At 54.8% G+C, this 12,002-nt stretch overlaps 1 protein-coding gene across 2 annotated transcripts in view; it reads right to left on the bottom strand.

Annotated features, from left to right (window-relative positions):
* Window positions 1–1,789: 1,789 nt before the first annotated feature.
* Window positions 1,790–12,002, bottom strand: part of Pard6g (par-6 family cell polarity regulator gamma) — a 62,685-nt gene continuing 52,472 nt past the window's right edge. For both annotated transcript variants that reach the window (XM_005334359.5, XM_040271641.2), the window contains exon 3: window positions 1,790–4,299. In XM_005334359.5, the coding sequence (XP_005334416.1) occupies window positions 3,443–4,299 (857 nt within the window). In that variant the 3' untranslated portion in view covers window positions 1,790–3,442. The remainder of the gene's footprint in view (window positions 4,300–12,002) is intronic.

Genomic DNA, 12,002 nt, shown 5'->3' with positions numbered 1-12,002 from the left:
GGTGTTGCAGGGGCCCACGCAGGGCTGTTGGCCTGGAGACGGGGAGGAGAATGGTAGCGTGCAGGGGGCTGATGGGCTAATATATCAGGAACAGCAGAAGCAGGTTTCTCGCTGTGTCAGTGGACTTTGCTTCACCATGACCCAAACACCTGACAAGACCACTTGGCTCACAGTTCCCATGGTGGGCGACTCCATGGCTCTGGGCCCATGGCCAGGCAGGACATCATGGCGGAAGGCGTGGCAGAGGAGCACTGCTCCATTTGTACCGTCCAGGAAGGTAGGGGATGAAGCCTCCCAAGGCACACTCCACCTGCCTACAGTCACCACCCAGTCAGTCCACTCAAACTAGGACTAGTTAGGTTCCAGCTCTCAGTCCAATCCCTTCCCCTCTGGACATTCCTGCATTAACAGGAGCCTCTGGGGGACTCTTGTCAGAACCATGACACTTGTAGATGAGGAGATGGGAATGAAGGCATCGGGATGCTGACGGCAGAGGTGGGCACATGTGCCTGGGTGAGGACAACAACAAGGCTTGTCAGAGCACCCAGGCTGGGGACAGCTGAAGGACTTGGAAGTGGCTTTCACTTGCAGCTGCCTTTTTTCCAGTGAGAGGCTACAGAGAGCATCCACCAGGGAGAAGGTGCCAGATGGGCAGCCTCTCCTGGGTGTGGCAGATGCTGTGGCTGAGTGAGGCATGGTCACCAGGGCGCTTGCTGAGCCTGAGTCCGCATACTTACTGGGGTCATCCCGCATGTGCACATGGGGCTTCAGAGCTCCAGAATAAAGTAGGGTTCACCATCAGTTACATCGTCTAGCAGACTATTGGGCCGAAGGGTGTGATGCTGGTCAGTGAGCGTGTTCCTGAGGGCAGCCCGGAGATGGCCAAGGGAACACAGGCCCTTCTGGAGTGCAGGAGGGTGAGCCACTCAAGCCTGGGACTGACTTCCTGCGTGCGTGTGTGTGTGTGTGTGTGTGTGTGTGTGTGTGTGTGTCCCTGTCCGTCCCCAGGGCTGCCCCCTGGGAAGGCTTGGGGACCATTCTTCCTGTACGTGCATGTACTTGTTGGTGTAGGCTGCAGGGCACTCTTGCTGGCAATGCCCAGGGCTGCCCCGGCACATCCCAGGAATGGGGAGCACATCTGGAGGCTCATCTTCTCTCTGATGGCTGTTCTCCTTGGTGGCACCAGCACTCCCTGGAGAGGAGGTGATTGCAAGATGGATCAGAATACACTCTGAGATCGGTGGGACTGAGTGTGAGCATACACAGAGGCCTGGAGACACCCACTAGTCAGCCTTTTTGACATAAAAATAAACAATGAAGGTAATAGATTGTAACCACTGAGTAAAACAGGAGCCCGTGCGTTTATATTGATGTAAGTAAGTGAAGAATTCCTTGCATTTACCAGAATTGTGAAGGACCCTCCAGGCATCTCCCTCAAAACATCTAACAGTTACCCAGGGAAGAGAGCACACCCAGGGTGGGTCTGGTAGGTCCCTTCCTGAGGTGAAGAAGCCGGAACCTCGGTGGAGGACGTCTGGCAAGCCCCCTGAGCCCTCTCTGTCTCGAGAGGAGCGCAGGCTGGAGAAACTACAACAGGTAGTTTAGGAGCACTGCTGAATACAGAGTTGCTCCTCCTGGAACCCTGAGCACAGTCCGGGTTCTCATTTGCACGGTGGGAAGCATGGCTCTGCCTTGCGGAGGATGTGGGGACCCCAATGAAGAGACCAGCAGGGCAGCACTCGACACCAGCAGTCCGCTCTCAGCACACAAGAGACATACTGGTTACACGTTTTGCTAACTCAAAGGCAAAATATTTATTCTCTGATATATAAAACAAACAAACAAAAAATCTTTAATATATAGTGACATGGTTTTGTTGCTTTTCTTTTAAGAAACAAATTGCAGAAGTATAGACCCGGGTAGAAAAATACACTCTCACAGCTCCTCCAAGCAGCCTGTGATCCCTGCAGTTACCAGCAACAGGCACAAAGCTTACACACTGAGTAAGCCTTGTTCTCTTTAAAACATGGATTCACATTTGCATAACAATTTAATGCATGGTTAGAAATACAACTTCCCTTCTTGGTAGTGGGCCCAGTTATTCCACGGACACTAATACCAGCAGAGACCCGGTGAAAAACCTCATATTGGTGATCGTCCTGGGCATTCCCGTGGCTCCATGGCTTGTCTCACTGGCCAGCACCTCTCCTGTGGCAGCTCCATGCGTCCTGGGGGCTGGATCCCCGCCCAGTGGTGTCTCACTCTGTCCTATACTCTGGAGATGTGCGGTGGCCCCTTGTACAAAATGAGAAACTCAGACACACGGAGGAAGCTACTCGGAAAAGGCTACTCTGCCCAAGAAATAGTTTCAAAGGGAAAATAAGTTTCTTTTCACTTAATTAATGCAGCTGGGCTGCACCAAATCCCTCTGATCTTAACAGATCAAGACGGTTCTGCTGATGGCCAGCAGGTGGTGCTGGATCATGCAGAAAGCAGCAGTGGAATTCATGCTGAGAAAACCTGGAAAATACTCTTTGTTTGCAGGAGACTCATTTGGCCAAAGTTTGTTCTCAAAGCATAAATGTAATGTTTTCTCCCTGACATTGGATTTAAGCTGAAGACATACTTCATATAAAATTTAATTGACTCAAACATGAATAAACTTCTAAAAGTTTAAAGGAAAGTGACAATGAATTTAATATTTGTTAAAACCATTATGTTCATATGACTCAAAAGCAAGAGAACCCCTGCCTCTGACCATGACGTTAGGAATGGAGGTCAGTATGTGCTCATCAACTGACAGGAAGAGCTGGCTGCTGTGGGGGCAGAGATAACTCTGCCTGAGGCCCCTTGTCCACCACCTCTGCAGGAAACACTCGGAAACCTCCCCGAAGGACAAGTTGGGAGCACGCAGCTCGCAGTCACCTCTGGCAGTGCCTGCCTCACCTTCACTCTGCTTCCTGAGACGGTGGTGCCTACTGCTGTAGGGACCCACCTGCCCGTGGGGGTCTGGACTGGTGTGCATGCTGCTGCTGGACCTGGCACAGGCCTGGCCCCTCGGTCCTCTTGGGGAAGTCTTGTGCAGGTCAGCAGAAACCACGCAGCATTAAGGGCATCTTCACGTGAGCTGAGTTAAAACACATGAACTTCAAAAGCTTACTTTAAAAAAAATGAAGTACTTTTGAAATTTAAAAACTAATTATTTCTGTATTCAGATCTTTCAGAGGGCTGGAACCTGCACGGGGGCCTGGCCTGGGGTGTGCCTGTGTCTGTTAAGTTGTGGGGCAAAATTCTATAAAATAGTGCCGAGCTGACACAGAGAAGAGGGCTACACCCGTGACCAAGGAGGAAGGGACACAAGCTGTCCTCATTTTAAGTTGGCATACATTTTTAGCATATTCCTGTTGGGACAGGCAGCACTGGCCTCACCCAGCCTCTGGGCCTATAGTGTGACGGCTGGCCCATGCTCCTCCACCCCGCCTTGCGGCAGGACCAGGCTGTGGCGGGGGTCCGCCTTCAGGGAGCAGAGAAGTCTGTGGATGCTGCCGTGGCTCTCCCGCCCCGGGTTGTGCAGCGCCAGGTCCCGCTGCAGCCTGTGGGCGAGGCTGCTGCCATTGGCCCGAGACAGGCTGCCTGAAGGTGTGCCCTGCATCTTGGAGACACTCTGAGGCTCTAAGGTGCCCTCAATGACGATGTCAGCTTCCTCGTCACTCTCCATCTCATCGGGGTGGAAGTTCTGTAGCACGTGGGCCACTGGCAGGCTGTGGTGGCTGGCAGCGCTGTCTGTGGACTGGCCAGAGCTGCCGGACGTGCGGCTGCTGCGGACGACATTGTTCCTCTGGTTGGCGGGCTTGACAGTGACGATGAGGTTGTGGCTGTTGGCGATCATCATGTCTGTGACCTGGTCCAGCGTCTTCCCCGCCACCTCAATCCCGTTTACCTCCAGGACTTCGTCATTCACAGCCAGCAGTCCAGTGCTCTCTGCAAGGCCCCCCGGGACCATGCGGGAAATGAAGATGCCTGGAACCTTCTCCAGCCCATGGGGGGTGACCCGGACGCTGGTGCCGTCGCGGATGTAGAAGCCCAGAGGCTTTTCGCAGCCATGTCTGTACAGCCTCACGCGGCGGTGCGTCTCGGGGAGGATGTCCACGTCGATGATGGAGGACACAGGCCGAAAGTCATGGGGCAGGCTGATGTCGAGGTGGGCCCGACGGCGGAGACCCTCCTCCCTCAGGGTCACCAGCACCTTCTTCTTCCTGGATAGGGTGCCAGCCCCGAAGCTGTAGTGGTCGGCCTCTTCTGAAACATCCCAGAGATAGAACAGTGAGAAGCATGGCACACGGCAGTTGGCAAAGCTCACCAGCACAGCCTGAACCGCAGGCTGCAGGCCCCACCCCTACAGCAGACCAGCTGTTTCCAAGCGTATGCTAGGCAAGCGCTCTACCCCTGAGCCCCAGCCCCAGACCTCCCAGCTACCTTCACACTCCCTGCTAGTTCCCAAGCCCTGGCAGAACTGCTATGAGGGTCCTCAAGCACAGACACATGGGCAAGACTGAGGGGTCACTTCACCACGCCTGCCCATCCAGGCTGAGGCCCAGGCACACCTGAGGTCAGCACAGGTGCAGTCGCCTCCCTGAAACAGAGGCACCTGGCCTGCCTGGCCACCAAACCCAGTGATGGGCGACGGGGGTGCTGTGGCCGGTTGAGGGCCTTAGCAGGGCCAGGGCCAGCAGGGCCTGGGACATGCGCTTCCAGTGCAGGACTGTGTGTCCTCCATGACACCCAGATGGGTCCCTGCAGATGATCCACCTTTTGTCACACTTCCAATTCCAACTGCAAGGCAGAGAACTGGCTGCTTCGCGGGTCCCAGGATAGCTCCACCCCCACACCACGGTCCCTCTCCTTGCACCTTGGCACCACAGGCAGCTCAGCCTGATGGAAGGTGTCCTCCGGACTCAGTTCTGCCCATTCATGGCGCGTGGCCAGACGGGGCACTGCTGCTGCCCTGATGGAAGACCATGGCAGAGTAAGACAGCGGACTGACCTCACTGGGCAGAGGGTGCCAAGGGCTTAGTCTAAAGGTTCTGAAAGTTGGAAGAAGATGAAGGGCAGCCAGCTGGTGGCTGGAATCCCGAAGAGGGCCATCTCCCTATGTCGGAGAAAACACCCACGACACTTCACATTTATGTTAAGCCTCTTAGTTTTGACACAAGCTTCTGGGCCCAGATGGAGGGCTCCCTCCCACGGAACCCTTGATATACACGTGGTTCTCTGTACTGGCTCCCTGGGGTCGGCACCTCACGGTGGCCGACTCTGCATGGACTAGGGGGCCTCTCTGTCCTTGCTGGTGAGCGGTCCTGGCCAGGACCTCTCCTCCTCACACCCCTCTCTTCAAAGCCGCTTGTTCCTCAGACCCAGCTCCAGTCACACCGGGCACTGAGGGGCAGCTAGCTCACAGCAGCCCAGGATGTCTGTCCACAGCCTCAGCGAATCTTGGCTATTCTCACTCAGGGGCTGCGAAGACAGAAGACTGACGGAGTAAAAGGAAATAAGCCCTGGGCATCATGGGCAGGAAAGTCAGGCAAAACAAAAGAAGGGAGGAGAGCAGGTGCAGAGGGTGGTGGGCAGGAGTCCTCTGGTAGCCGCCAGCAGAACTAGCTCATTGCCAGGCTCCCGGGAACCAGAGCCTGCTGCAGCCAAACCCCATCCTTAGCTGCTCCCCACCTGCTAGAGGTTCCAGAAGGCCAAGTGCACAAAGAAGCACTCAGCCGTGCAGCCCAGGGCTGAGAGAGGCTCTCAGACCACGGGCACCAGATGGCAATGACAAGAGTGGTGGCCCTGGGTGGGCGCACTGTGAGACACCTGAGGCCGTCCTGCTGAGGCTGTGCCTGGGAGCAGTGCCCACTCCTTCGGCCAGTGTGCAGAGGTGTGAGGCACAGAGAGGGCGGGTTCCACAGCAGCCACCTGTGGCTGGCTGGGCCTTGTTCCCTTGGCCAGGCCCATCTTCCTGCAACACACAGTCTGCTGCTGCCACCTCCACCGGAGCTGAGCTGTGGGAGGAGCTCAAGCCACCTCACAGCACAGCTTTCAGTGGCAGCCACTGTGGTCTCCTAGAAGCCAAGGGGCCAGGACCTGAGCCACAGCATGCAGAAAGGGGAGCACTGTGCACAGAGCAGCCAGGGCTGAGCAGAGGCTGGGGGCTTGAAGTTTCTGACAAAGACCAAAGCCAGTCCTCAAGGCTCCAGATTCTGATTTTGCTCTAATGAATGGAATTTATTCTCACAAACTGGTGCTCTCAATCTCTTATCAAGGGCCTAGTCAAATAATGGGTACATTTTGTTAGTGACTCAAAAAGTTCTTGTTGGGCTGGGAATATAGCTCACTTGGTAGCTTGCCTAGCATGCACAAGGCCCTGGGTTCAATCACCAGCAACACACACACACACACACACACACAAGTACTTGTCTCCCTCTGAGGCAGGGCTGCAGGGAGCAGTGTCTGCAGGACTGCTGCTCCTCCGCTTGGCTATGCATCTGGGGCTCTGGCCTGTTCTTGGCTTCTAGCTTCTCAGTAGTCTCTCACCCTTCTCCAGTAATGCTGAGCTACTGAAGGAGCCTTGGCCCCTTAGACCATGCTTCTTGGTCACTGAGAATGTGTCAGTCTCTGCCTATCCCCATGATCTCTGTGGTCTGCCTTGGCATCAGTGTCTGAACTGGCAGGGCAAGTGAGAAGCACGGACTTCAGAACCCCCTCGTGGAGCTGCTAACCAGTGATGTGCCTGCTGTGGCATGCAGTGGTACTCTGTTCTCTAGGCATGTGGGCTGCCTTTACTGAGAAGCGAGTGTCTGCAGGGCAAACTCCCAGGTTATTTTTTGCTATGCCAAAGGGTTTATGCAGTTTAGTTTTAGTAGATGGTCTCCAAGCATCCTCTAGGTTTGGGGTCCATTTATGTTCCCTGGACATGGACAAGAAGAGTGTGTAGAGCTGGAACCTGGCTGATGGTGCCAGGGCTTACCTAGAGACCATGTGGAAGGAGCTGCACTCTTCAGGCTCCCTCAGGAGTGGGTGAGGCTGGAGGGAGTGGTCAGACTCAAGGTCCCTCCTCTATACCACAGCTGCCTCCTTCATAAGCTCTAAGACCCCATGAATCTGAGTCCCTAACCTTTGGCCTTTATTGCTAACATCCACTGCTGACTCCTCTGGCCTTGACCAGAGACTTATTTAACTGCACAGGGAGTTTTAGCAAATCTCAAGGTGCAAAAAAGCCAGCCATGTTCTTTAGGGCCCAGATGTTAACTTTGTAGTGCAAAACACATCAATCAAAGCAATGAGAGCTAACAATGACGAGCAGACATGTCAATCAAAGCAATGAAAATGAAGAATGACAGTGGGCCCCACTGCAGTCCTCTGCATCACACAGACTTGTGGCACTTGGGCCTGCAGGGGCTAGGAGCAGGGTGCAGCTCTGCAGGGCATCAGGGGGCAGCTGCTTGCCACTGGTTTCCTACAGATGCATATGGGGTGTGGGTGGGCATCCAGGGGCCCCATGTCCTGAGGGGAGGTGGGTGCTGTGTGGAGCCTGTAGCAAGGGCAAGAATAGTATGGGCATCAGGACTCTTCCCTGCCTTCGCAGAACTCAGGGGTCCTGGGAGAAGGCTCTGGGGGAGCTTCGGCAGAAGCCCCGAGACCTCCAGGCCTGCCCCACTTACCACCTCCAGCCCTGGCAGATGCCCCTCTAGGAGATGGTGGCTCAGCTTTGATGCTGAGACTACACTGCTCCTCTGGGAGACGTGAAGGGAGAAGCAGGACCCTGCAGGATGAATCCAGTAGCAGTGTGTGCAGCAGAGTTTCAAGGAACAGGATGCGCACTCTCACACTGGGTGCTTCTCACTGAGCATTGAGACAGGTGTGGGTTCTGAGCCCTGGTCCAGGGTGTGCATTCTGAGCCCCAGTAAGGGATGCACTGAGCCCTGTCCTGGGATACAGGTTCTGAGCCCAAGTCTGGGGCTATGCTGATGCTCTCAGAGGGGCTATGCTCTGAGTTCATGGACTTATCCTGAGTAATAAGGTAATAGTGAACCAAGGAGTATGTCTACCACTGGCAGTCAGCTGTGTCAGTGGAAGGGAAAGTCTCTAAGCAGGAAGTGAAAGTGTGGGCTGCTTGGTGGGGAAATGAGCAGATGCCCCACAGGGAGGAAGGGGTGTGTATGACTCTGGTTCTTCCCAAGCTACTGAAGAACTCGGGGGTCCTGGGAGAAGGCTCTGGGGGAGCTTGGGCAGAAGCCCTGAGACCTGGCCTGGTTTCGCCTGGACCTCTTTCCCAGCAGCTAGGGCCAAGGGCATGTGTGGCTCCGACTGTGGCCAGGGAGCCCTGCCTATCTGCAGCAGGACAGCCCAGCCTGGGGCACCTGCCAGGGCCTGTGTGGGGTCTCAGCAGGCACTGTTCCCCTTGTTCTTTAAACATTACCCACCACATATGAACTTCCTTAGTCAAAAATCTCAAGCGATCTTAGAATGTGTTCTGAAAAATGCCCCATTCCTAAAATTCCATCTTTGGTTCCTGAAATACCTTTTCATGAGAGCTAAATTGTCACAGCTTCTCAGTCAAGAATGTGCTAAATCTGTATTTTCCACAAAGTGAGCAATGGGAACAGCTTCTTCCTTTAGGGACAGCTCTCCCCATGTCTGTTTCCACTCAGATTACATTTTATTTTCTCACTTCTATTTCAGGATATCCCCCAAAAAGTGGGGAGGAGAAGCCTGGGCTATAAATCTCCTGTGGTTACAGGTCTTTCTTTTACTCTTTTTTTTTTTTTTTTGTAGTGAGGACTGAACCCAGAGGCGCTTAACCACTGAGCCACATCCCCAGCCCTACCCCTTTTAATAAAATATTTTGTTTATTTTTCTATTTATTTATTTTTATATGGTGCTGAAGATTGAATCCAGTGCCTCACAAATACCACTGAATCACAACTCCAGGTCCCCCAGTCCTTTTTTATATTTTATTTTGAGACAGGGTCTCGCTGAGTTCCTTAGAGCCTCACTAAATTGCTAAGGCTGGCTTTGAACTTGCAATCCTCCTGCCTCCGCCTCCTGAGCCGCTGGGATTACAGGTGTGTGCCGTTATGCCCAGCTGGCTACAGGTTTTCAAACTAGAGAATTTCTATGAAATATTTCCTCATTTCATGTTTGAGCCTGACATGGATGAAACCCACTCCTGATCCGGAGCTGGGCTGCTCTCCTGCAAGAAAGGCTGGGGAGCTTGTCAAACCTGGAGGTTTGGGGGGCAGAGCTAACGACCTGGCACAGGGAGGGAACCAGGACAGGTCCACCATAGGGACCGGCCCACTCTAGGAGGCCCTGCTCACTCCTGAGTACCTGCCTGAGGCACGCGCAGGGCAGGGCCTGGCCACTCTGGTGGAAAAGCCCTTTTTCATTTTCCCATCAGGCATCCAGATGAGGATCAGAATGTGCACCAAGGTTCCATTTCAAATCATGCCACATCTGGATGGAAAACTGGAGGCTGGTTCCTTGGTGCCATTTATGATCTCTGGTAGGGTAAGGGGAGCCACCCCATGGCTGCACCATGAAGCCTGGCTGGCCAGGCCTTGGCAGCTCAGCAGACCCAGTAGCACCCTCTTTCCTCAAGCACTGGGTGCACCCTCACCTGACAGCTGTGGCCTCTGCCGCCCTGGGCCCTCAGTTGCGTCAGTCAGAGAAACTGGACTCGCTGGAGTACCTCCTGTTTGGACAGGCCATTTCTCAGCAGATGGGAGGCTCCCAGCAGGATGCAGGCCCTGGGAGCTCTGCTCCTGCCCAGCCCGGCTGTGGGTGGAGCAAGGACTGCCATCTGTCCCCTATACCTGTGTCTTTCTCTCCCCGCTCTGCTGAGCTCCCTGTGGGGGCAACTGGCTCCCTGGTGTCCCCACCCCAGAGAAAAACATGCCAACCACACTGCCCACTAGGAGCAGGAGCCTAGCCAGGCAGACACTGCCCAGGCAGGTACGATGTGCCCTGTACCCTGGGGACCTTTGCCCAAAATAGTGAGTGAAATCAGCCTTGGCTGATTTTTGTTGTAGCTCATGCTACGAAACCAGGATGGCCAGCAGAGGATGCCCTGCATAGGGCACCTCCCTAGAAAGCTGGGTCTTGGCTGCTGCAGCCATGCCCCACATCTCTTGGGATCAAGGAACTGAACGTCTGTGCTGAAGAAGTGCAGGGAAGGGCTCTGGTGTTGAGTCTGTCCTCGAGTGCAGAGGGCACCTGGGCGACCCTGGCTGGAGGCAGAGCAGACTACGACCCTGCCTTGTCTGGGAGTTGCGCCACAGCCACCTTGCCATGCCCATGGAGGGGTGCAGGGATGTCCTCAGGCATACTGTGCGGCCCTCTGGGAGCAGTGCCTCCTCCTCCTCAGCTCTCCCTGGAGGCGGGTTTTAAGCAGAACGATTCTTTGGGAAATGACACATGCTTGTGCCATCTTGTCAACCCTGGTAGGTCTGTGTGTCCCTGTAGCACGTCTGGGCTCCTGTCCGTAATGAAGGTTGGGAGTGTGGGCCCAGTAGTGTCCTGCTGGAGATACTCTAGTCATCCCTTGTTGCTGGACATTGGTTCCATCTCACCTTGGATCTCACAGTGGTGACACAGGGGGTCCCAAAGGGACGCTTTCATCAGAACTCAGTGCATCTGGTCCATGGCACCTGCCCTCAGCAGTCTGGAAGTATGCTGGGGCCCTACTCATCCTCAACCACAAAAACAAAAGTGGGTTAGAGGACCTATGAGCACCAGCAGTTTCAGGAGCTGTCTTTCGTATGCCTCCAGGAAAGCCACTCCAGTCCCTGAATAGTGCAGGACCTTTGTTCTTCATGAGCCATGTCCAGGCCAGGCTTTGTGCAAGGGAGTGCGAACCCTGGCGTCTCGGCCCCAGGTGACCCTATCAGAGTGGTTTCTTGTCAGGATGTGAGGGTGGCAGGTGGCTGCCTCCCTGCCAGCCTTGCTTGTTGCTGGGCCTGCCTGCCAACCGTGCCAATAGCCTTTGCCGTAGCCACGGCAGTGAGAAGCAGGGCAGAGGAGAGCGCCAGCCCCGCTACCTCACCTTCCATTTCATTCTGTGGGTGCTGAACATGGAGGCACCAGACGGATGCAGAAACAGGCATGGAGATACTGTCTTGATCCCTTCGGTGGCAAGAGGCTAGAGAACGGCTCAGACCCTGGTGCCTGACCTGGTGCAGATGTGCGAGACAAGGCCCCTGACTCTGGACCTTTCTGACTCCTCTGACTTACCTGTCCTACAGTTGCTGATCCAGTTTTTCTCCACCTAGTGAGGGCACATCTCCCTCTTGGCATCAGGTCCTGACTTCAACACCATGAAGAGAAGTGGGCAATGGGACCTCAGTGTCTGGCACAGGGCATCCCACCTCATAGCCCCTGGACAGTACAAGCAGCAGCCTTCCCTGCTCAGGAGCAGGTGGCCATTGTTTAAGTGCAAGCCAAATTTTAAAAGAGGAAAGGAAGACAGGAGGAGAAAGCAAGAAGAGAATGTGCTTCTCATCTTCTTGGGGACATCAGATGGCATGCCACATGTGAGTGCAGCTGTGGGGTGCAGGCTCACATGCACATTCTCCAGCCCCAGCCCCAGGTACTGACCAGCCCTCCTCCCCACAGCTGGGTGCCAGCACAGGCCCAGGCTGCAGTCTGAGAACAACAACGCGAAGCAAAACAAGTTGGCACCAGATTCTGCTCTAAGAACAAGAGAAACGTCAACATCTAAGTCTGCCACGGAAGCTGAAAAACAAGATGTGCACACAGGAAGGAGCCGCAGGACCCCCGTGTCAGCATCCTGACACTAGGACTCTTCTCCTCTCTCTGCCCCACCCCAACCCAGGGGTGCTGCTGGCAGTGTTCGGGGCTGCTGAGCATTGAGCACACTGTCCCTGCGACAGGAGGGCTGCGTGCAGCATGCTGGGCAGAAGCTCACCAAGGAGATCCCCATGGCCCATGTTCCC

This window comes from Ictidomys tridecemlineatus, chromosome 13, assembly GCF_052094955.1.
Source record: "Ictidomys tridecemlineatus isolate mIctTri1 chromosome 13, mIctTri1.hap1, whole genome shotgun sequence".
NCBI lineage: Eukaryota > Metazoa > Chordata > Mammalia > Rodentia > Sciuridae > Ictidomys > Ictidomys tridecemlineatus.
The sequence above is the reverse complement of the archived record's forward strand: the minus strand, read 5'-3'. Positions and strand labels throughout refer to the sequence as shown.